The sequence below is a fragment of the Ambystoma mexicanum genome, chromosome 13 (assembly GCF_040938575.1).
Source record: "Ambystoma mexicanum isolate Mex_15411 chromosome 13, UKY_AmexF1_1, whole genome shotgun sequence".
Lineage (NCBI taxonomy): Eukaryota > Metazoa > Chordata > Amphibia > Caudata > Ambystomatidae > Ambystoma > Ambystoma mexicanum.
Window position 1 is genome coordinate 159,399,111 of NC_090938.1, and position 26,229 is coordinate 159,425,339.

The 26,229-nt window shown below is 47.7% G+C and overlaps 1 protein-coding gene across 1 annotated transcript in view; it reads right to left on the reverse strand.

The window, feature by feature from the left end:
* The window catches only part of ITPR3 (inositol 1,4,5-trisphosphate receptor type 3), a 510,867-nt gene that overhangs the window by 268,673 nt on the left and 215,965 nt on the right, over positions 1 to 26,229 (reverse strand). The window contains exons 5-7 of the mRNA XM_069633522.1: positions 17,268 to 17,426; positions 9,580 to 9,678; positions 7,093 to 7,176 (exon numbers count right to left, since the gene is read on the reverse strand). Coding sequence (XP_069489623.1) covers positions 7,093 to 7,176; positions 9,580 to 9,678; positions 17,268 to 17,426 — 342 coding nt within the window. The remainder of the gene's footprint in view (positions 1 to 7,092; positions 7,177 to 9,579; positions 9,679 to 17,267; positions 17,427 to 26,229) is intronic.

Genomic DNA, 26,229 nt, shown 5'->3' on the forward strand with positions numbered 1-26,229 from the left:
ACAGAGGCATGCATGGGGACAACGGAATACACCTTGCAGTATGGCATGGAATCCAGTCCACTGGCTCCAGGTACAGGCTCAATGACAAATCCAGGGTATTTGTGCCTTCCCCCACAAAGGGAGCACCGCCTTGGGGTCCGGGCAAGAGGGATCCCACTACGGGTGACCCACCGCCCCCTTGTGGGACAAGAAAGCCCAAGCAGGGTTTTTAATCCTCCCCCCTCATGTATCAAATCCCAAGTATTTGATGGTTAAATGGGAACCAAAGTCACACCAGAAGCGGCATGCCTGCATCCACTGTCAGAACCAGACAGGAAAAACCAACTCAAGAAAGTGACAGTGAGGACCGGAGTGAAGTCAAAGGTGCGGATATGCACAGGTCGGAGTGAGGAACTCCCTCAAAGATCACTATCACTGGGCAGCATGTACGCAGTGCCAATTGTTGAGCGGGGCAGGGAGGTCAGGCCATCTGGAAACCCAGGCTGGACTCAGCAGCAAAAGAGGGTGTGAAAGCCCACGCTGGGCTAACAAGAGACCCCAGGAGGGGGTTGAAGCCCATTGCCGCGCTCAGTAACACAGGACCCCACAAGCGGGGGAAGCCCATGCCAGGCTGAGCAATGTGAGACCCCACAAAGGTGTGGACGCCCATGCTCAGCTAAGCAATAAGAGACCCCACAAGGGAGTGGAAGCCCATGCCAGGCTCAACAACAATAGATCCCATAAGGGGGTTGTAACAGATTGCCATTTGAAAAGGGTGTAGGAGCCCTGACTTCTTGATTTTGATTGATTTAGTAAAAAGACGTGGGTAATTTCATATCTGAAAGGGTAATCTGATGATCACTATTCCACTTTTATAAAATCCATGCTAAAAGAATAGTGTATACTTGTGCCCTGCTGCATCAGTAGCCCGATCTTCAGTGCCTGACCTGCCGATTTCACAACTACAGTGACAGCCAAATCTTTGCAGCTCAGGGCCGCATTGAGGATATGCACCACTGTTCCAAAACCCTATAACTTAGAATCTACCTCCTAGTGGTAGAATAATCTTTAAATATAGGCAGTACTGAAGTTAGGGTATAGTGGATAGTATTCTCATAATTATTACTGCCACACCCAATTTGATATCACACGTGTCAGTTCCTGTGATTCATCTCTGCTGTGAAAGGCGATGTGTATTCTGACCAGATGGGCTGAGCCTGCTGAATGACAGGACAGGAAACTGAATGGCCATGCCTCTTTGTTGATCTCTTTGTGGGGGCAGGTAACACCATCTGCCAAAGACAGCCGCACAACAGGCAGCTGTCCCGCGCCTAGGCATCAAAGGAGCACACCCATTCAAAGGGAGTAGCCTCACACCAGGCTGCTGAATTTCTAAATGCCTTTGTTCCTAGTGAGAAGGGAAGGGGACAGGGTTAGAATAGACAGGAGGGCTCTGTACAGTGCAGGAAGATTTCCACCACCTGGTTTCTCTATGCCTCTCTCTCTTCTTCATCACATGCCCCTAGAGCAAAGCACTTTGGGTGTGATGTCAGAAGGGCAAAGTCCACTTCCTTCAAGAACAGGGATTGGAGAACTAAAGCAGGCTAACAATCACCTGAAGGCTTTTGCCTTTAAAAGAAGGGGTCCATCACCACTACTTTGAACCATCTTGGAAAAATCTTTTGGACTCCAACCCTTCAAGAAGATTTCATTGGACCTCTGTTGGGATATTTGATCTCTCCAGAGTCCTCTGCCAGCGATGTGAAGACTCAGGGTCCAGTGCAGGGGGAAGCTCTGACCCCGACCCATCCCCAGGGACCAGCTGGGGTGCACTATTGCATGAACAAGACCTGCCTCTTTGCCAGTCACAGCTTTACCCAGGATTTCACCATGATGAAGGGCCCCTGCAGTTGCATGCCAGCCTCCTCAGTGTTTGGGAGCATGAGAACATGACTAATCTTTCCCCTGGATTGGGACTCAAAGTACCCTGAAAGCCAAGACAGCTGGGATCCTAGTCTTTTCACATTGAACTGCTTGGAGCAATGTTTTCAAGAACTGTTCCAAACGTACTGTCTACGAGGACCCTTGGGTGCAGTCTTTTGCACTCTTCCAATCTGCAAATAGCTCACGCAGCACCAAGAACTCTGGTTTGGCAATGCTGAACTGCTAAGAACTGCAAAAAGGTACTACTGACTACTAATTGGCCCCTTGGTCCAGTTCTGGCCCCTAGGTACTGGGTAGGTCACCAGTTCCCTCTTTGCATCCAGTAAGCATATCCTTTTCAAAGAACATTGTCGTTTTCACTTACCTTACACACCGATTCATTAGCCAGGGTGCTACATTGTGCTATACTGGCTTATTCTCTGTTCTTTTCTCAGGGGTAGGTTGTCGAGTGTTGTTCTATTTTGTTATTTTGCAGATGGTGTGTTTTAATAAAGCATATCTATTTTTATAGAACCTTGATTGGACATGCCCTTTATCTTGACTGTTAGCTTTGCCGCTTAGCTCGCTACTGAATCACATTCACACCCCTCGTGATAGAATAGCTTTCCCTCGGCCCACGTTACAACAAAAGACGTGCCTGTTCTATCTTTATGATTGTGTTGGCTCTTGGTTTGCAGCAGTGTGAGGGTCGAGTGGCCATTTTAGCCCCTGCTCATCCTTCTACTCCTGGAGGGCGGAACTGAATGTGTCACGGGGGAGGAAGCCCACACCGGGCAAAGCAATAAGAGAATCCCCAGGTGAAGGCCCACGCTGGGCTAATCAATGCGAAACCCCACGAAGGGCCGAGAAAACAGATAAGCGGAAAAGGGCTGATGAGCCAGGTAGCCACAGCAGTGCAAAATACAAGATACCCCAGGCAGGGGTGAGAGAGTATGTCAACGAAGAGAATAGAGGCAAACCCATACCACTAGAATCCGCTGTCTCCAACCAGGAGCACAGACCCCGAGGCATCGGATCATCTTTGGACGTGACTTGTGTGAACTGTCCATCGAGGTGGATTGGTTGGGAGAAGAGGAATGTTTGGGCTGTGGCCTGGCCAACGCCCATGAGGAAACCAGAAAGACTGAGAGGAATTTGGGGCCTGAGAAAGAACATTGAGAACTATTTTCCGTTGAGGGTGAATGAACAACCACTAGCAAAGAATTAGGGTGTTAGTAAATCTTTACTGAGCGGAATCTATGTTACCCTTTTGTTATATTGGTAGAGACATAGATCAGCTTAGTTTAGGTTTGGGACAGAGGACAGAATATTTCTGAGACGCCCTGATGAGTACCTTTTATTTTAATTTTAAGAGTACATCTTGCATCCTAAAATTAGGGACAGAGGAAGCATTCTTTTTCTTTAATAAGTACTGCTTTATTGAAAAACATGTCCTCTTGTCCCTCTCCCATCTCTAACCTATCACAGTTGCCAGAATTTGGATCAGATCTTTGAGTCTCCTCAATTCAAGCTGTTCCCATTCTGCCTCCCTCCCACACCCACCCGTTTCCAATACCCACATGCTGCTACTCACTGAGGAAGCCTGAATGGGCGGCAGGCAGTGCATCTCCAGCTAATGAACATGGGCTGATAGCCAGAGAGGATTAGAGTGGTCCCCACCCATTGTCCCAAAGATCTGGCACATTTCTGTAGAGCTTGTTGGGTTACAGGTACCATTGCCAAGTTTGCGGCTCACCTATTGTCTTCATATTACAAAGGGAGCCCAAACATTGTTTGCCCACCTCCAGTCGCTCGCCAGTTGGCACAGCTGCAGACCCTTCAGGGTTCACCTAAAGTGGAGATCCAGCAGCAAAGATGTGGCAGGTCATGGAGCGTGCCAACTAAAGGCGAAGTCACAAAAGCCAGGCACAAGGCATCCTTAGATCCTGTGGTGCAGATCGGCTTCGATTTGGTTTGTCTCATCTCACAGCATACAAAGACCGTGTACAAGAGGTATTTAGCAAGACTATACAAGAGAAACATCTTTACTGCCTGAAGCCCATTGTGGCCATGTCTTGTATCAACTCTTACTCTCCCCATGTTATAGGCTCCACTGTGATAGACAATCGTGCAATGCCATATGGTCTTGTATAGCCTAACCTCTGTCATTTTGGGAATGTCTTTAAGAGAAAAGGGGAGGAGATGATGAGAGGAGAGGGAGAGGCCTGATGCATCATCAACAAAGCTGTCACCCTGAAGTCCCCAAACTATCTTACTCAGAAACACAGCCTCTCTGAAGCTGTACGATCTACCAGAAGTAAGGTTATGTGCAGGCATGAACTACGCCGGTGCAGGAAGGAAAGAACTAGAAAGACGGCCTTCTTTGTCTGTGCCCCAAGACTCAGCGTCCTCCCTGTCAACGTCAGTCTCGACCCCTCGCTTCTGCATTTTTAGGAAGGAGCTCAAGACCCTCCTCTCCGGGGAATGGCTGCTACCTAAATCCTAGGTCCCCCCATCTTCCACTCCCCACCCACTGTGAGATCTGCTCCCCACTAGCCACTTTCTGCCACACTGCAACGCCCTCCCCCATGTTAGCTCCCTGCTCCCTTGGATCGAAGCTTCCCCTCACCACGCCCTTACCCCTATGATTTGTAAAGCGCTCTGTTACTTCCCGAAGCTAGGTTGGTGCTAATAAACACCGTAATGATAATATGACAAACCTGTGGTGTTGATGAGGGCAGATTAGAAGATCCAGTTTTAGCTTAATCTTAAAACCATTGCCCTGAACAGATACACGCACCTGACAACATCCCACTCAGCTCACAGAAAGGAACCAGTGGTGTGCATGCAAATAACTAATTACCATCACATATGTTCGGATTAAGGTACACAAAAGTGCATTCATTGCCGGTATGCAGAGAGAAGCCTTTAATACACAAAATAGAAGTTCAATCATCACCTACCACCCAGTGCTGCTAATCCTCATCCAGATCACTATAGCATTAAAACCAGAGCTCAGCAGGAAGGACAGACACTCACAGAGCCGCCGGTAACTTACAAATAAACACCACAGGTGCTCAGCAGAAACACTGACACATAAAACACCTACAAACCAGGGCACACGCTTCTTGTTGAACTTGCAGGACCATCAGCTAACACACCTGCACAAGATTCAGCAACTAAACCTCTAGAGGCATTTAATTCGTAATCCAGGGTCATGCAACTGAAAATCACATCGGGCCCATTACGATGGCTGTGCGAGAAAAAAGTGGCAGTAATTCCATTGCCGCCCCTTTAATTGGCAGTAATGGAATTTCACACACTGCCAAATTATAGGTTTTGCCAGATTTACCGCTGACGGTATTTTTGGAGGAAAAGTGGTGGATTCACCTCCAGCCTTTCGATTCCAGAAATGGGGAATTACATTGCCCTACCACCCCTTATAATCCTGTGGTAAACCCATTGGGGATCAAGTGGTGGTAACGATAAACGATTTTGGCGTTAATTCGTTGGATGTACTGCTGAATTACCATCAAACCCATAACGAGGCCCATAGTGTGTGATGCTTCACACAATGCTACAAGCCCAGGAGAAGATGCTGAGTGGGGCCAGCCTACCAAGCATTGGGTACCAAGACGCTCCTACACTGATGCTCCATTTCCAACCTTTACATTTGCGTCAGTCGAACAGCACTTCCAGGGCAAAAGGGCCTTCATCATGAGAAATGTCTAGTCTAATGGCAAAAGGTCACTTTAAAAACCCAATCTAGCAACACTGAAGATAGATTGAATATTTAAAGTTATCCGTTTATAGACTGATATATTAAAATATTCATTCTAGTATCTGTGTCTTTAGAGGATAGCTCAGCGGCAACGTGCTCGTCTTGGAAGCAAGACGACACAGAGCCCCACAAGTTCCATCCCCGGGTCTGCGCTTAGAAACCTTTGGATATATTAAGCGCATTATAAATAACATATCATATCATGTGTTGATACAGTGTGTTTTATACAATCCTTTTTATTTTAATGGTTTATAACTTTGATCTGAAGTCCATGTGACTGGAACATGATTTACCCTGAGCAGTCTAGTATTATTTGCAAGAGCTTGGTTTGCTATCCTGATCAATTATAAGTAGACATGGACATTACTGCACCCTAGGAATGCAGGCGTAACAGCAGTATAGAGGGTTATCATTCAATCTGGGAAATGGCACACCTTCAGTGTAAATGTTTTTGTGCATCTTTTAGTCTTTTGTGGCCTGCAGTGGTAACCCCATAGCCACCGCTAGCTCACACTTCTTTCTCTCAGTGCAAAACTTTTCTCCCATCTAGGAATGGCAGTATGCTGCATGTTCATGTCCTCCGGGAAAGGTATTTTACTGCTCCATTTTAGTACAGATTTTGTTGGTCCAGTAAAAGGCTGTGCTTCCTACAACACACTGGCCCTCATTACGACCCTGGCGGAGGACCATGGTGCAATTTGCACCATGGTCCATGGCGCTAAGCTGCCAACTCCGCCATGGGGGTTGGCGGACTTACCGCCCCATTCCGACCTTGGCGGGCGGTAAGTCCCCAATCCCCATTTACCCTTCCCCATTCCCATTTTTGCCCCATAGGGTATAATGGGAGTGGGGAAGGCGTTAATTACGCCACCGTAAATTACGGTGGCGTAATTAACAACAAGTCCCGTAGCGCCATGGATTTTTCCGCCTGCAAAAAGCAGGCGTAAAAATCACCATGGCGCTACGGGAACTCGTAGTCAGGCGGAAAGGTGCGCCATGGTTTACGCTGGCGTAAACACCTTTCCGCCAGGGTCGTAATGAGGCCCACTGAATTGTTTTGTGGCCTGACACAACAACGATCCATCTTTTTGGTGGACTTTAAAGAAGGAAAGAGAGGGATGGAAGTATGGGAATCCCATTAGCTGTTAGATGGACAATTGGTTTTATTTATTTATTTATATACAGGAGGAACAATGCTCTTTTGATCACAAAAGAACCTAGAGTAGATAAGTAATCAGATTTGATGGGAAGGAGTGAGCTGCTTACAATGGGGTGAGTTTGAGGGACATTCTGACCAGGTTGTGGAGGGGAGTAAATGGAACAGTCACCGGGGGAAATACATAAGTAGACATTGAAGTATTGAAGGGTTTGCAACGTAAAGATGGAAAGAGTCGGTCGTGCAGACTTACCCCCTTGAGGACGTCCTCCATGTAGTCCCGGTACTGCATGAAGAGGTTGATTTTCCAGCTGGTGTTGGAGTTCACAGAATTCACCTGGAAAGAGAAGTGCATAAAATGACCATAGAGAAATTCGTGATTTTTAGGTTCCAAAATAATTAGTAATTGGGTCTCATTACTAAACTTTAAATACAGTTATGTTGCACAATAATTACACATTCATTAATGGATTGTTACTGATGAGAACTATAATGTAGGGGTTTGCAACCTTTGGACTGCAGTTCCCATCAGCCACTGCTAGCAGAGTCAATAGTGAGGGGTCATTAGAATTATACTTCAAAGCTTATGGGGAATGAAAGGCTGTGGACCCCTGGCAAGAATCTATCCTGCTCATAGCAGTTTCAGGGTATCGTCCCATTACAGCGCGGTTAAAAATACCAAAGTCCAAAATACCAAATTTAAAATGTTCAATATCTCTACATATATATGTGGGGGCGGGTTAGGATGATAATAACTATGTGGGAATGTGGGGGCTGCAGGGGTCTTCCCTCTGCAAATATATGTGGCAAAAGGGGTTTAAAGAAAAAAGAAAGAAAAAACACGGCCATTTTGGGCTTTGTTTTATTTTCTCTCACAGTGATCACATAGTTCTGCTGTTTAATTTTGCACTTCTGCATCATTTCCTGGGTTTGTGCATGCTTGCGCTCGTGACAGTGACTCACGCACCACCGTGCGATATTTTCTACAGCACTGCAAGTTTTGATGTGCATTTATAGACTATCTGCTTAGGACAGTGACTCATGCACAGCACAGTGGCAAACGCCAGTGACCACTACTTTGCATCATGTCCGGCTTTGCTGTCTGCATTGTACCCATGGTTACGGCTGACGCACCTGCAGAAAAGTGAATATTCAACCCTATTTTTACAGCCCTCTTTCCAGGAAGCAATGAATCAGAAAAAATAAGCATTGCATTTACATGGTCATACCCAGTATTTCATTTTACCATCATTTCACTGCATATTGCATGTTGCTATGTCGCTATGTTGTGTTTCATCCAGTGAGAACTGTATCTGGCATATGGTATGGTGCTCTAATGCTCTCTCTCCCCCTCGTTCTTTCCTTGCACTCATTCTCATCTCTGACTGTTAATTTAGGTTTTATTTATTTTAATTCTTATAAAGTGAAGCATGCCCTTGGGCCACTCTGTCTTCTTACCGCTGTGTAGTTGGGGGCGTGTTTGTTAGTGCCACCCCAATGATTGCCGACAGTTGCGCAACCAGATGGTAACACTTTTGTTTTGGGGGGCTGTTCCACAAATACACCAATTAAAAAGTACATCATTTTTTATTGTACTAACATTGTAAACTGGCTATTGTTTTTACATTTACAATGTTTATGTCTAATGAATACACTTGTCTTACCGAGCAATTAACATGATAAAAACCTAAAATAACCATATTCATTTTTGATATAAGGTTGCAAGGTCTGCTGTTTTAACATTGTAACATTGTGCATGTTACACTTTTGACATACAACTAGGTTATCATTTGAAGATGGAGAGTACGGTACACTCGTATTGTACTCTTTAGAAATACCCGAATGAGGATGTGGCAAAAGACCGATAGCACCAGTGAAGTTTCCAGCCTACGTTGCATAACATCCAAGATCATTTTGGAAGCATGAGAAATGTCCCCAGAGCTCTATATTTCACAAATCCATCAGTGATAGGAGGGTTGTATGCTTGAATCACTAAATACATGTTGCACACTTGGCATCATGCTAATTTAATTTTACACTAAGCACGCCCTCACATTAAAATGTTTGTAATATTGAAGCATATATACTGATTCTGACAGCCTCAGCATTTGGATGGGATGATAAAACTGCAGTGACATCTATCGCCCTATTGGGGTCTTTGGGCCTGCAGAATTTAATGTCGGTCTCACTGGGCTCATTTGGATACCCATAATGCTTTGTGAATGTGCTTCTGAACTGTAGGTGAACTTCCAGAGATGGCTACCGGTTGGCCCTGCGGCATGCGTGACCTGGGTCAAATGGCTTATTCAATTATAGATAGATAGTAGAGAGATAACAAAAACTTTAGTTACTTTACTTGATTACCAACCCTGCAGTAGATATTCCCATGATCTCATGTTTTTTTTTTATCGCATTCTTAATCCCTGCTAAAGGTTGTATATATGCTCACGTGCTCAGTAATGCGGGGTGGCAGTCGAGACTCGATTTTAGATGGGTATCACTACCCACACCCGCTGAATTTCATGGATATGGTTGCGATGAATTGGATCACCTTAACTCTGTATTAACTAAAGTGTGTTCACTGAATTTCAAGCGTTGTGTTATGCTACAACTTCCCCAAGGACCTCTTCCCATGCCGTACGGCCTCAAACACCAGCCACACAGTGATCGTCCCTTGATCCAACCCATTTCTTTTCACAGACAGCAACACATCCCACTTCCCGCTAAATCCCTTTCATACCTCTTTACAGCCAGGGTTGTCAGCAAGTTCATAGTTACTGGCATGCAGCGGTTGCCCAGCGTTCACCGGGTTCAGGTTCACCTTGTCACCCACCACCACCTAGGGAAGAGGAGGAAAAGGAGCAAGTCACGGAGGAATTCTCAAAGAGCGCTCACTCACAAATTCTTTTCAACATCTCAATCATACATTCATACAATTGTTGATCCTCACAACATCAAAGACACTCACTCATTCAATGATATCCTCTCTGGTTTATTCATACATCCTTAGTCATTCACAAAAGCCCATGGAATTAACGGGCCGGACAATCATCACAACCTTGCTCATTCCTTCACTCAATTATTTATTTATTGGTTGATTGATTGATAGGTTATTTATAATGCGCCTATACACCAGTGTTTCAAGGTGCAAGCAGGCAGGGGGAGAAACGGGGGAGAACAAGACAAACGATGTTACTAGACCTAGTATCATTTAGATCGTGCAAGTGCGCAGATAAGAAGTACATGGGAGAGGAAGGGGGATAAGTGCACCCAGTGGAACAATGCCCCGGGTTAAGTGCAAGGAAGGCAGGGCCTCCAAGGGGAACATGTTATGTTTGTTATGTTTATTGAATTTATATAGCGCTTTAAGCCAAAGCGCTTTACAATATAACAACAGGTACAAAAGTGAGAGAAGCATATTTACAAACATGAACAGGTCATTAGAACAATAAGTAGAACTATTTACAAGGGGGGGAGGGTGGGGAGAGGGTAGAGGAGGGGGTAGGTGAAGGAAGTTACGGTGTAGGATTTGAGGTAGGAGGAGGGGAGGGCGGGAGGGGGAGGGGAAGGTAAGGGGGAGTGATCTGGTGTCCTCATTGCCCTTAAGTAGTATTTGTTACCAATTTAAGGTCAGAGGGGAAGGAGAGAGGATGGGGGGAAAGGAGAGGGGCAAGGTTAGGAGCGGAGGGATAGGAAAGGGAAGTCAGTGGGGGAGTGAAGAAGATGGGCTTTCAGGGAGTGGCGGAAGGATGAGTAGGGTGGGGTGGAGTGGATGGAGAGCGGGAGGGAGTTCCAGTGTAGGGGAGCCAGGAGTTGGAAGGAGCGGAAGCGTGAGGAGGCACATGGGGCTGGAGGTACAGTGAGGAGGTAGAGGTTTGCTGAGCGGAGAGAGTGGAGGGGGAGTAAAATGAGAGGAGGGAGGAAAGGTAGGGGGCGCCAGGTCCTGGAGAGATTTGTAGACAAGACAGAGGAATTGAAATTTCAGTTGTGAGAGGAAGGGAAGCCAGTCAAGTTGAGAGAGAGAGGAAGAAATAGTGTCTCGAAGGCCGAGGAGACATAGAGTACGGATAGAGGAGTGGTAGATGGATTTTAGGGGAGATAGGTGAGAGACAGGGAGTCCAAAGAGGAGAGAGGGGCAGTAGAAGAGGCGGGAGAAAATAAGGAAGGAGATTAGGAGTTTGGAAGCATGGAATGTGAGAGAGGAGTGGATCTTGCGGATATTATAGAGGTGGTGGCGACAGGCTCGAGAGGTTAGAAAGATGTGGTTGGAGAAGGAGAGAGAGGAGTCGAGGTGGAGGCCAAGATTGCGGGTATGGGAAGATATGGGGAGGTTGGAAGGTGGAAAGTGGATGAAGGGAGGGGGAGAAGGGGAGAGAGTGTTAGGAGGGACATGCCCCGGACGTGCAAGGAAGGCCAGGTGGCAGTGCAGGAGGGCCCGAAGGCAAGTGCTAGGAACTGGGCACCGGGGGGCAGGTGTCTGATATGACTCAGAGAAGCACCAGGCAGCTAGTCATGTAACTGAGCAGGAGGAGGGTAGGATAGGAGAGGGAAGGCAGAGAGAAGGAAGAGGAGAAAATGAAGGTCTTGAGGAGCTTCTGGAACTTAAGGAGGTCCGCCTCAAGGCATAGAGTGGCAGGGAGGCCATTCCAGAGGGAGGCACCTGCAGAAGAAAGAGATCTACCACCCAGTCTCTGCTTGTGGAAGCGACTCACCCACAGAGAATTGGAAGTAGACGAGCGGAGGGCTTTGGAAGGAAGGTACTTAGGAAGAGAGCATTGGGGATAGTATGGGCCCCGGCCACAGAAGGCCTTTTGGACGATGCAGAGGGCCTTGAACTTGATCCTTGCAGCCACTTGGAGCCAGTGGAGAGATTTCAGAGCTGCAGAGATGTGCTCCCTTGCTTGAGCCCAAGGATAAGTCTTGTGGCCCTGTTTTGGATGAGTTGCAGAAGGTGAAGAGTAGAATGAGAAAGAGGATGTTGCAATAGTCAAGCCTAGAGAGAACCATGGCTCTGGAGACTGTGGGATTCTGGGGGAAGTTGAGAAAAGGTAGAATACCTTTGAGGAGGTGCAGTTGGAAATAGGACCTTTTGGAGATTTCTGTGATGTGCGAGGAGAAGGAGAGAGTAGAGTCAAAGGTGACCCTGAGGTTTTTTGCCAAAAAGAGGGTGAGGGCACAGGGTCAAGGAAGGCCGGCCAAAGTGAAAGGGGAAAAGCAGGAGCAGGGGTATCAATGAGAAGGATCTCAGTCTTACTGGCATTAAGGTAGAGATCATTAGAGGCGCACCCTGCCTGAATTGCGGAAAGACAGTCAGGGATGAGTGAGGAGGAGGCCTGAGGGCAGCCTGATAGAGAGCTGCATGTCATCAGCATAACACTGAAAGTTAGAGGAACAGGTAGAGATCAGGTGGGCCAAGGGGGCCAGATAGACATTTAAAAACCAGGGCGAGAGGATAGATCCCTCGGGAACACCACATGCTGAGAGTGTGATGGTGGAGATGTGGGACCCAAGTGCAACCTGGGAAGGTCGGTCCAAGAGGAAAGAGGATAGCCACCCCAGAGCCTGATCCGTGATGCCCAGGATATCTCGGAGACGGGTGATCAGGATGTTATGGTTCAACATTACAAAAGCAGAAGAAAGGTTGAAGAGGATGAGGACAGAGGGAGAGTTAGAGTCTAGGTAAAAGAGCAAATTTTCACGGGTGTTCAGGATAGCAGTTTCCATGCCTCTGGCTGCTCTGAATCCAGACTGACGGAGACAACCAACAGATTCAGTGTGGTGGGTTAGCTGGGAGATAGCCAATTTCTCCAGGAGTTGGCCCAGGAAAGGAGTAATAGAAATTGGGCGATAGTTTGCCGGAATGACAGGGTCGGCAGAAGGCTTTTTGAGCAGGGGTGCACAAGGGAGTGCTTGAGAAGAGAGGGGAAAACTCCATTGGCAAAGGAGTGGTTGCAGAGATTGGCCAAGGCTGGAGCAAGAGAGTCAATATTGTCCTTAATGGTTCTGGAGGGGCAGGGAGACACCTGTTTGGATGAGACTTTCATAGACGGTACTTGTCTGGAAGCCTCCTCAGGTGTGACATGAGAGAGGGAGGGGATGAGGGGACCGAGGGGAGGAGGGGAGAACGGGTGGCCAAGGAAGGCATGAGACAGGTAGAGGGAGGGAAGGGCGCAGATTAGAGTGGACACAGGGTGTCCTGAGTTTTAGTGGTGAAATGAGAGGCCAAGGCCGAGCAGAGGGCCTGGTGGGTGTGGTAAAGGAAGATACTGCAGTATGATTGGTCAACTCCTTGCAGATTTTAAAAAGTTCGGCCATGTTGTTAGATGCCGCTGAGATGCAGGCTTGAATGTAGACTCTTATTTTAAGAGAGGATGGAGAGTCTGTATTGCCCCTGAAGTAGGCGGCAGGCTAGTTTGTCAAAGGGTGAACCTGCTCTGCACTTGCGTTTCAGGGTGACCAGGTTGGAGTCATACAAAGAATTTCACTTTTTGGCAGGTTTCAGGCAGAGCCTCATGACAGGGACAAGAGTGTTAGGGATGGAAACATGAAAGTTGGAAAGGGCTGTGTCAGGATGGGAGTCAGCCGCAGGAATAGGTGGAGGAGAGTAGGAGGAGACAAAGGCTGCCACTGATACTCTCTTCATGGGTCAGATGGCCGTGAAGGAGGGTGGCAATGCTGAGTTGGCCATTGCCAGGGGAATATGAAGCTTCAAGTGAGTAGAGTGAAGAAAGTGGTTAGTCCAAGAGAGAGGAGTAGTGAGAGGGTTAGATAGAGGGAGGCCAGAGGAGATGAGAGCCTCCAAAGTGTGTCCAGCAGAGTGCGGTGGACCTAATGGTAGAATGGAAAGGGAGAGAGAGAGTCGCAGAGGTTGTGGAAAAGCCATGAGGAGTCTGGAGAATCCAGGTGGATGTTGAGACCCGCAAGCAAGAGAAGCTGGGAGGGAAAGGAGAGGAGAGAAGAAGTGAGGCTAGCCCATTCAGAGAGGAAGAGGGTGGCCAGGCCAGGTGGCCTGTAGAAGGTGACCAGGATCAGAGAGGAGCGAGGAGAAACAGAGAGCCTGCAGACCAGGCATTCAAAGGAGAAGTAGGCTTCAGTGAGAATGATGGAGGCAGGAATCCACTCAGTAAAAATCAGGGCCACTCTGCCTCCGGGCCTGTGGGGCTGGACCCGGAGAGGATCTTGTAGAACACAGGGAGGAGTGTGTCGAAACTCGAGACAGAGCTGGCCTTAAACCATGTTTCAGTAAGAGCGCAAGAAGCTAGATCCAACAGTTCAAGGAGGTGTCAGATATCAGAGGAGTGTTTGACAGCAGAGCAACAGTTTAGAGTAGCATTGTGGAGCAGGTTGCCACTTTTGAAGGGTTTCTGGGAAGGGTACAGGGGCCAGGGGTCCCTACCGGAAGTGGGAGAGGAGCCTGGGAGGTAGAGAGAGGAGGCAAATGAGCCAAGGAAGATGTGGATGCAGAGGGGGGGGGAAGGTGGCAGCTAAGGGAGGCGAGGTAACCAGGCGAGAGGGAACTGGCAAGGGAGCCAGAGAGGTAGAGGATGAGGGAGGCAAGGGAGCCAGGACTGCCAAAGCTGGCAAAGGAACCAGAGAGGTAGAGGATGAGGGAGGCAAGGGAGCCAGGATGGCCAAAGCTGGCAATGGAGCCAGAGTAGAGGAGGGAGGGGGTGGCAAGGGAGCCAGAGTAGAAGAGGGAGGGTGTTTGGCGAGGGACCCACAGTAGTGAAGGGAGGGGGTGACAAGGGAGCCATGGAGGAGGATGGCAAGGGAGCCAGAGTAGCGGAGGGAGGGGGTGGCAAGGGAGCCAGACTAGAGGAGGGAGGGGGTGGCAAGGGAGCTACAGTAGTGGAGGGAGGGGGTGGCAAGGGAGCCATGGAGGAAGATGGCAAGGGAGCCAGGGTGGTGGATGATGGAGGCAGAGGGGCCAACGCAGAGGTAGCCTGGGTGGCAGAAGGAAGAAAGTTGATGAGGCGAGGGAGCCACCTATCGAAAAGTACCAGGATGGTACCCTTCAGATAGACATTAATGATTCTAGAGGAGTGGAAGGAGGCTAAGAGGACCTCCCAACGTGTGCCACCATTAATGGGTGAGGAGGAGTAAGGAGAGCAGAGCGTCCATATGAAGGGCCCAGATGGCTGGTGAAGGAAAGACAACGAGGATGTCGGCGAGTCTCCCTCTGGCGGAAGCACTGACATGTGTGTCAGCGATGGGAAGGCCTGGGTTGGAGACCAGTGTGTCCTTCCTTCTTAAGCTTCTTCCTACCAGACTTAGTGAGAAGAGAAGGATAGGAGATGGAGAAACAGTTAGGGAAGATGGGGGAAATAGAGCTCAAACTTGATATCAGTCAGTGATGAGTTTGATGGCTCATTTATTTATTGAATTTTGTTTCACACAAAAATGCTGTAGGCAATATGGGTCCTGCAGCATCCCACATTTCCTGGCTCAGTGTATATAAAACAACTAACATGGTAATACTATTGTAAAACATTGTATGTATTAAAAAGCATGTAATTTCTTACATTTTATATGGAAAAGGGACACCATTTATCTGTACTTACTAAAACGTATGCAAATGCACGCAAATTCATATAAAAAATACATTACATGTCTAAGTATTCCAAACATATGAATGTATCATGATCATGTAATACCATTGTTGGATTCCAAAGTGAAAATAAACAGTATAGAGGGCTATCCAATATATACACATGAATCCTATAGTATTCTCACTGAAAACATATTCTAAAGAGTTATTTTCTACTCCAGCCTACATGTTTCTGTCAATGATTCTCTATCAATGCAGAGGCATTCTTCAGGCATTTTAATTCTACTAAAAGAGTCTTCCAGTATCCAGGGATTTCAAAAGCAGATATTGTTTGTTTTAATCCTTTCTCTTTCATTAAAACCTGCATATATTTTTTGGCACATGTATTCTCTCTCTCTAGCTCAAACAAAATGTCAGTTTACTCTAATGCCCTTTGTCGATTAGAGAACCGTATCCTACAGGCCTCAGCAGATCTGAGTCAGCTCATGCAGCGAAGGTGCCTTTTCGTTCCCAATTTGCTCAACGTTCTGGGACTCTACTCTGCAAATGATTGCTTCGTGGAAGCCTGAGGGCTATCATGCATTATGAAAATGAAAGCAGACTGTCATAGGATCCAGAATGAGAAAAAAAGATCCGACAAACCCAAATCTTTTCAGTCCCTATCACAAAATCAAAGCTAAACTGCACAAGCTGAGGGTATGCAAATTCTCCCAAGAAGTTACAGCAATATCATTTGCTTGAGCATGAATTGTAAGATGAAACCAATGGAAAATGCACTTATAAGGGAGGGCAATCTGCATATAGAATGGCCAATGTATATTGTCCATTGTACATTAATACTGATTGTATCAATTAAGTGTTCACCAAAACACAATTTAATCTGGATTCAACCAATATTAAGAAAAATGTATCTTTACCGTAAGGGTGACCTGTTAGGAAAGTTAACATCTCCAGCGTAAATTCAGATTTGATTCCAGTAACAAGGATCTATATACAAAAGTCAGATAATAAGGTTTCTTTCTGCGGGTTCTTCTAGTAGTCCTTAAAGCCTTAGGCCATTGACAGTTTTTCTGGATGTCTCAGCAATGTCAAATGCCACTGGGCTTTAGATACTGGCCTTCTTATGACATCACTTTGTTACAGCCTGCTGTGCCGGGTACACCCTTCATCATATGCCTGTTCCACAACAACATTGTTTCTCTAGTGCCACGACAAGAGTTCTTGGCGCCCTAAACAAAGTTATATTATGCCTCTTACAAGTGCAACATGTGTTGCTTGTAGTGACATAATGCTGCCCCCTACTGCCAGGGGCCCATCTACCAACCCAGGATTTGCCTTGCCCTAGTACAAGCTCTGCTTACAGAGCTCAAGTCGAGGGTACACGCGGGTGGATGGAGTCCACCCACTTTTCTCAGAGGGTGGACTCAGTCCCCCTCCCCACCAGCTGAAATGAGAAACGTTGAATGTTCTCTTGCCGTCAGGTTTGCAGGCCGGATAATTCACCACTGCACTATATAACCTGATGAAAAATATCAAACTACTAAAGGTGCAATGTCTCATTTGGGGACTGCAAGTTCCAGGGAAAACATGTGTATTGGTTCTTGGAGTTTAAAACATGCCCACCTTTCACGTTTTCAAAAACACTATTAGAAGAAAATATCCTCTCTTGGTTTTGTGTGTGTGTTGATTTTCTGAAAGGCAAATGCCATTCGCCCTGTGCAATTTGAGTGGTTATTCAAAGCCAATGTAATGAAATGTGCATATTTCACCTTGATATGCTAATTTCTGGCGACGTCACATCGCATTGTGTTTGTTGATGAGCCCCCCCAGTTGAATTTCTAGGACTTGACCCCTGCCTGCTTATCTACGTCAGTACTCACATTGTCCCCATTGCTGCGCAGCTTCCAGAAGGGTTGGATGAAGAGCCACGAACCCTCGTTCCCTGTGGCGTCAAGCGTCACGCGCATAGCGTTCTTCTCCAGCAGCGCCGGCAGCCTCTTGTTCACCGTCAGGTACTTGTTGCTTTTCATGTGAAGCAGCTGGAAGATAAAGAAGGGAGAGAGAGCTCTGGTCACACCAATAAGATACACCGGCTTCCGTAGCATGTTCCTCACACCGGATGACGCGTAAGCTACGGCGGGCGGTGTAGGGCAATGCACACATGGTTCTACTTCTGATGAGTAGGGCAGGGGAGGAAGACACACCTAAACACAACAGCATGATATACCAACAAATATCCCTTACTGGATTGTGTAAAGTATTGTGATGGTTTGAGGGAATTTCAGATTTGTGGGCATTTCTTTCTTCCTCATAAGTAAAAAAATTTTAAAAAAAGAAATGTTAAGAAAATACAATGGTGTTATGTCTCTATCTCAGTAACCCAGCTCCTCATTCATTTACCATTCAAAGCCATTTTAATAAATGGACAGTGCATGATGATCAAGATTCCCATTCTCAGGTCTAATTTCTCGCTTCTCTTGCTTCTCAATCGCCAAAGAAATCCAGCATGAAAAGCAAATATGGGAACTCTTCCCTGTCCTGCAAAATATACATTTTTACTCTTATGTGATGCACACTTCCATAGATCACATGAACCTTCTGTGAGTCATGGTCACTGATCAAGACATTTTAAAATAATCTCTTATATGCGAGGCTCCTTGAACCCATGGTATGTAACCGGCTTACAAAAGAGGACTCTGAGCTCCTTAATCATCCATCTTTGCAATTCAGCCCTCGAAAAAGTATCATTCCGAATAGACAATTACCCAATTACTACAACATTCAGAAATTGAAACCTCAGTGTTAGGCAAAGACTAACCAATGTCAAATGTGCCTTACCTGTTTGAGGCCAAACTATTCGAGAAGATATCAGCTCTCCAAATGCAGAACTACAGTGAAGAGAAGACCTTAGTTCTTGACTACCAATCATAGGTCATACCCTGGAGAAGAACTACCATTCATAGTTCAGAACCAGAAGAAGAACTACCAATCATAGTTCAGACCCAGGAGAAGAACTACCAATCATAGTTCAGACCCAGGAGAAGAACTACCAATCATAGTTCAGACCCTGGAAAAGAACTACCAATCATAGTTCAGACGCAGGAGAAAAACTACCAATCATAGTTCGGACGCAGGAGAAGAACTACCAATCATAGTTCAGACCCAGGAGAAGAACTACCAATCATAGTTCAGACCCAGGAGAAGAACTACCAATCATAGTACAGACCCAGGAGAAGAACTACCAATCATAGTTCAGACCCAGGAGAAGGACTTATCCACTCTCTCAGGCAAAAGGGAAGTACTGCTATGGACCGTGGATAATAGCCATGTGGTAGCACTAATCCTTTTCCATTTGTCTGCACAGTTGAACTCAGATGAGCACAACTCCTCCATAACTGCCATCATTATATGGTCAAAGGAAAAGTTTGCACTAAAAAGGTTTGCGTTTTTCCTTTAGGGCTATTTGGTGGCGAGTTAAATATAGGACCATACACCTCGACCCCTGCTATCCCAACGCATAGTGTACCGCTTTACACATGAGCAAGAAGCGACTTGCAGGTAACTGCAAAGGAGTCTTTATCAAACTGTCTCCTTCCTGTGCAGAGGATATGCAATTTATGGCTCAATTAGAAAAAAAGAGAACCCTTGATCTGAATCCAGCAATTCATTGCTGAATGCTGCCTCCAGTGGAAGAGTGAGGAAATGAAAACGATCCCCCCAAACTGTATGCACAACCCGTCTGTTAAGTAATCATACAACGTTCTCCCAAGTCACCAAAATCAAACCACATTGCCATCGTTTTCAATGCAAATCTATCCTTCAGTGCGCAGGTTTTCGCCATCATGGAAATCATCCATTCTCAACTTCATTGATTAAAACATCCTGCCCCTACTGGAGGCTGACTCCAGAGAGGGTGTAATCTGGTTTCTGATCCTACACTACTGAACTTAAACTATTGACAGAGAATCTGCACAGATTTGCCAAAAGAAACTAAACCAACTTATCACGATGCCTGAATGGCTCTGAGCGTAAATGACCAGATCCCTTCAGTCTACTGCCGATCACTTGAACCAAGATCTTAGATAAAGTCTTCACATCACAAATCTGGCAAAGTGGTCTGTCGGTCCAGGTATACAAACTGATCAACCTTCAAACCCCGGCAAATAACTTAAGGTCAGAACTAGAAGACAAACTTAGAGTGAGTCAAATTAAAAAAGGCTCACCATGGAAGGAGAACACGGACGTACGTACCTTGGCCCGAAGAGGTGAAACCACATTCCAGAGGACTTGAGGCACCAGGAACACGAGCCAGAGTTTAGGACTCTTTTGAAAACTCTACTCACTAAAGCCCTGCCATGCTGATCTGTGAAGTATGGTGCACCACAGAGCTCCGAACATATCCAGGATAGCTCAGGGGCAACGCGTGTGCATAGCAACACAAGTTCAAATCCCAGGCTCACGCTTCGAAACTGGTCGGTATTAAGCGCTTTAATTAAAAAAAATATTTTTTTTTAAAAAGAACAATGATCGCGAAAGCTCATATTTCAAGCACTATCAATTAATAGTAAATATATGCACCTGGAATGTGACATTATTGTACAGTTGCCAGTTTTCTGCTCTGATATCCTCTTTTAACCTGTCTTTTGCAGTCAATCCCTCCCCTGTCTCTAGCCTCCTTTTTCCTCCCTCATCTAATGAGCAGCCGTTGGCTGAATTTTTGTACATTACAAAATACCATTAAATAGACAAACCAGTCCTGCAGGAAAACAATACAAAAACGTACTTACCCAACAGGGAGATACCCAAAAGACACAACATTTCAGACACTTCCTCTACAAAACACGGATTAAGTTCACAGAATACCTTCTTCGCCACTTGGAAACGCGCCTCTGGCCCCACAGCATGAAGGGGTTAACCTCTGGGAAGCACAGCCATTGCAATCATTATTTGAGAACACTGTCAACTTTTCCACCTAAATCATCACGCGCAAGCCACTCTATTGTGGTGTGTATCTATCAAACCACTGAGGTGATAGCTTTTTGAGTTCACTCTGGGAACTTGAATTTAGTATCCCAGAATGCAGTGCTTTCTTGATAAAGGTATCTTTCAGTTTGCTCGGACTACCCAGGCCCAATGTTCCAGTATTCAGCATTTTCTCAGCGAGGGGGTTTTCTGTTCACTCTGGGAACTTGGACTCAGTATCCCAGCATGCAGTGCTTCCTTGCTAAATGATTATTTCATTTTGCTGGTACTACCCCAGCTCAATGTACCATTATTCAGCATTTTCTCAGCTAGGTGATTTTCCTGTTCACTTTGGGAACTTGGACTCAGTATCCCAGCATGCAGTGCTTTCTTGCTAAATGATTATTTCATTTTGCTGGTACTACCCCAGCTCAATGTACCATTATTCAGCATTTTCTCAGCTAGGTGATTTTCCTGTTCACTTTGGGAACTTGGACTCAGTATCCCAGCATGCAGTGCTTTCTTGCTAAATTATTTTTTTTTTTATTTTTAAAATATATTTTTATTTTTTATATATATAAACCACACAACATTACAACTTGAACATAAATAAACACGTTTAACAACAAACAACACTGCAATCCCCATCCCTCCCCCCTATGAGCCTCTATGGTGTTCGCCATTGGTATCCGCTGTGGGCGAGGGGGCGTCAGCACTCTCAGAGTCAATTGAAGCTGACCCCGTTCCAAACAGTTCAGCTATCAACAGTTTCCATGCCGCAAGAGAGCACATTTCCTCGTCCTCCCCTGCGATACTGGCATCTCGCCACACAGCCGTCTCGGCCTCCGCCCATTTTTGGAGATCCCTCCACCAGACCTCCGTTCGTGGTTTATGACACTCCTTCCAACCCATGGCAATCCTACGTTTAGCAAGCACATAAGCCAGATCTTTCAATTTATCGACATGTCTAAGTTTACGCGCTCTGGGATATCCCCCCAGTAAGCAGGCCCAAGCTGAATCCACTTTGAGTGTAACACCCTTTCCTGCCAGCTTCTGCGCCACTTCGCCCCAATAGCTTGCAATTACTGGGCACGCCCAAAACATGTGCATCATGTCTGCATTCTCCTCGTCGCACTTGGGGCACGCCTGGCGTCCAACACCCCGAAATTTGGATATTCTCAAAGGGGTCAGGTATGCTCTGTGCGTTATATAAAGCTGTATTTGCTTGAACCTGGCATTTCTCGATACTTTTTTATGATACCCAAGGGCTCGCTCCCACAACCCATCTGTCATCGGGGCCCCCATCTCCGTTTCCCATTCCAGTCTCAAGTGCCCTAAATCGCTCCCAGCCTTCATCATCAACATCTCATACAACCTAGAGACCTCGTGCCCGCCCTCCGATGTGTCATATAGTATCTCCACCGGGGCATCCGGTTCATCGGCCAGGGTAGTTTCGGGCCACCAATTCCGGATCTCCTGCACTATCCTGTGATATGTCATATATTGACCCCTGTGCAGTCCCGACCCTGCCTCTAATTCTTCGAACTCCAAGATGGTCCCATCCTGCCAAATATCTCCCATGGTGACCAACCCCACTGACTCCCAGTATATCCGAATGGTTGCCCTGAGCTGCCCATCTTCCCTCGCCAGTGCGACCAATGGGAACTGCAATACACACGGCAAAGGGTTGCCCATCATCCGGCAGGCCCGTTTCCACATGTTCCGTCCCAAAGCTAGCATACTAGGCCGCTCCCTCATGCATGCATTAGCCACCCAGATCACCTCTCGCAAGTAGAAAGGGGAGCAATCCCTCCCAAACAGCCTGTGTTCAGGGGTCTCTTCATCAGAGAGCCACCTGGACACATATTGTAGCTGCGCTGCTACATAATATGCCTCAAAGTTCGGCAGCTTGATTCCGCCCTTCTCATAGAAGTTCTGCAGCTTCCACAGTGCGACTCTGTTGCGCATGCCGTGCCACAGGAATTATCTGCAAACACTGTGTAGCCTCACAAAAAACTTCTTAGGAATCATGTAGGGGATGTTGTTAAAATAATGCAGAAGCCTGGGCAGCACCACCATTTTAAGCATGGCTCCTCGGCCCATCATCGCTAGTGGCAATCTTTCCCAGAACCTCATGCATTTCTCGATCTTCCCCACAGCAAGTTCAGTGTTATACTTGTGCTCTTCCACGGTCGTATGATACACATCAATCCCCAAGTATCTAAAGGATCTCGTCGCCCACGGGATCTGCAACACTGGCAACCTCTCCACTGGAGTCCCCACATAGCCCCCCAGCGGAAATAGAGTGGATTTCTGAGGGTTTACCGCTATACCGGACAACCAGGCGTACCTCCCCATCACCTCTAAGACATACTGCAAATTTTCTTCTGGGTATCTTAGGTATAACAGCATATCATCCGCATACAGGGATATAAGGTGACACTCTCCTCCCACCTCGATGCCGACCGGGTCATATTGCTGCCGGAGGTAAATCGCCAAGGGTTCTAGGGCCAGGATGTACAACATAGGGGACCAAGGACACCCCTGCCTAGTGCCTCTGCCCAACTGCCATCTCTCTGACACCACTGCGCCCGTACGGACCCTGGCCAGTGGTGCACTGTATAACATCTCGGCCCACCTAACATAACCTGGTCCCATCCCGTACCCTTTCAGAGCCGCTAGCAGCCAAGGCCATCGAACAGAGTCGAACGCCTTAACCGCGTCCAATGCTACTATCGCCATTTCGCCGTCCTCACCACCACCCCACTCGACCACCCTGTGGAGGCGCCTGTGGTTGTGAGTGATGTTCCTATTAGGGACATAGCCCGTCTGGTCGGGGTGGATCAACTTGCCGATCACTCTACGCATTCTAGTAGCCAGGACAGCTGTCAGGATCTTACTATCTTGGTTCAACATCGACAGGGGCCTGTAGGAGCCACAATCATGTCCCGGTTTATTTGGCTTGGGGAGTGGTATTATAATCGCCTCCCTAAGCGACTCCGGCAACCATCCCATCTCGTACGCTTCGTTGAGCATTTCCAACATGGGCGGGAGCACTTCCTCTGCATAAACTTTATAAAATTCACTGGGGAACCCATCTGCCCCTGGGGTCTTACTAGTGGGCAACTGTCTCACAATCTCCTTCAGCTCTTCCAGGGTGATCGGAGCATCCAGCTCCTCTCGCTCCTCATCGCTGACCTTGGGCAAGCCTACATCTTCCAGCACTTCGTCTATCTCCTCCTGGCTGCCCCCCTCGCAATCTTCGTATAGGACCTTATAGTATTCCACGAATGCCCTGTTCACGCCTTCTTGGGTGTCTACCTCCTCCCCCTTTTCATTGGTTACCATTCTGATCGGGGATGTACAGCCAAGCTAAGAGTCGGCCCGTTTTATCTCCCCCCGCATGCAGTCTCTCAGTATACTTTCTATAATTCAAATTACAGAGCCTGTCCCAATGTTCCGCACACTCTTGTTGCAATTTAGAGACCGCCTCTGCATCTGTCTCACCACCTTTCAACTCCTCCTCCAGCGCGGTCTCAGCTCTATGCAAATCCGCCAGGACTCCCCCCATCAATCCCTTAGACTTCGCAATGGCGATCCCCCGCATTACGACCTTAAAGGCCTCCCATAAGGTGCCAGCCGACTTAACGCTCCCTTTATTCACCTCAAAATAAGCAATTATCTCTTCCCTGATATCCTCTCTGAAGGCGGGGTCTTTGAGCGCCTCCGCCCTTAGGCGCCATGTTGGTATACGCGCTCGTGGGGGATACAGTTGCCATCGCATGACCAGGGGTGAGTGGTCAGAGAGGACCCTCGCCCTGTATTCTATATGGTCGCACTCCGCGACTATGTCTGGCGTGGTGAAAAAGTAGTCAAGCCTCGTGTGCAGTAGATGCGGAGCCGAATAGTGCGAGTATTGTCTCGCGCTCGGGTGTTTCGCTCTCCACACATCAACTAGGCCAAAATCCGCCAGCAGCGTCTGCAATACCCTAGCCGCCGGACCGGGCCCAGCCATCTTGTCATCCGACCTATCCTCCTTGGGGTTCAACACGCAATTAAAGTCACCACCCCATATCACCGTGCCCCCCATCCCAACACTGAGCTTGGTGCACAGCGTCCTAAAATATGTCGCCGTTTCCTGGTTAGGCGCGTATGTATTTACAATGCACACTACTTTGTTCTCTACCAGCCCCCTCACCATAACCAACCTCCCATCCTCCTCCACAACCCCCTCAATTAGCTTGAATGGGACGTGTGGCGCCACCCACACCAGCACTCCTCTGGCATAGGCGGAGTACGTTGATCCTACCACTGTTCCCTTCCACTTCCTCCCTACCAGCTCCAGTTTCTCTCGCTTTAGATGTGTCTCCTGTAGCAGGGCTACGTCTATCTTCTGCCTCTTGAGATACAACATGACTTTATTTCGCTTGAGGTAACTGTTAAGCCCCCTAACGTTCCACGTTAGTATCCTAAGGTCTCCCATGGCCTATCAGTAGTTTCCTCCCCCCATCCAAGGCAATCCCTCCCCACTTTGCGAACACCCACTCCCGGTTTCACCCTCAGGCTCATACAAAAACTAAAACTCCCCCCCAAACCCCTACCCCCAACCACTGCCCAGGTCCATCCCTGGATCTCAGGCATCCCTGTGTTCGGTCCTCCTTGGAAACCCAAATAGAGAACCCGACAGGGTGTCACCCTACTAACAGTGACTAAACTAAACACACAAAGGGGGTGTGAAGGGTGGCTTCAGGCGGCTCCCCAACTTCGCAACCATGTCCGCGCAAGGACCACGTTTCATAACCCCTGACGCGCGCATGTTCTCAAGCGAGTTCAGTAACTATAATCTAGTCCCAATGTTCATGACCCGACCGGGCCTACAGCGTTACTTATCTCGTCCTTTATTTTCCACCGGCCGTCTGAACATCTGACTCCTGAGGGCAGTTGTGTGCATCCAACCACTCCATAGCATCCTCCGGGGTGACAAAGAACAGTAGCTTGCTCTGAAAGAAAACCTTCAGTTTGGCCGGATAGAGCAACATGTATTTAAGCCCCGCTTCCCGCAATCTCCTCTTCACCGTTCCGAAGTTCATACGACTGCGCTGTACCTGCAGGGTGTAGTCGGGATAGGCCGTTATATTCGCCGCTCCTCGTTGTATTGTGCCTCCCTTGCGGAAGTGTTCAAGGATCCTTTCTCGATCCCGGTAATTAAGGATCTTAGCTATCACTGGCCTGGGCGGGTTTCCCGGTGGTGGCTTCCTAGTTAAGGCCCTGTGCGCTCTCTCAACCGCAAAACCCTGCGACAGGGTGCCTCCCGTGATCTCCTGCAGTAGCATGTTTTCAATAAATTCCGTTGGATTGTGGCCCTCAGTTCCCTCCGGCAGGCCTACGATGCGAATGTTGTTCCTCCGGGCGCGCCCTTCTGCCTCCTCCGCCCTACTCTCCAAATTGCCCACGCGTTGCACCAGGGCATGGAGTTCAGGCTTATGCACAGCGCAGTCTGCCGCGGTAGGGCCCAATTCTTTCTCCAAAGTCTCTGTACGCTCTGCCAGGGTACGCACGTCCTGCCTTAGGAGGTTCACGTCCTCCTGTACTGCCCCGACCTGGAGTTCCATTGCGGTCTTCAGTTCAGCCACAGCGAGCTGGAGCTTGGTCTCCCAGGTCGCTTTCAGGTCTGCGATCGCAGCGAGGACCTCGTGGTTCGCACCCCCGGCGGCCATTTCCTTGGCTTGCGTTTTGTCCTTGCTTTTGGCTCCGTCTGGGCTGGGAGGCGTTTTAGCGTATTCGTCGAGCGTGTGCTGTTTGGTCTTCGCTCTCAGGGGCTTGTTAGACATGTCTCACGTCCTTCAATCCCCGCTCGGATCTGGGGCAGGGTTTCACAGT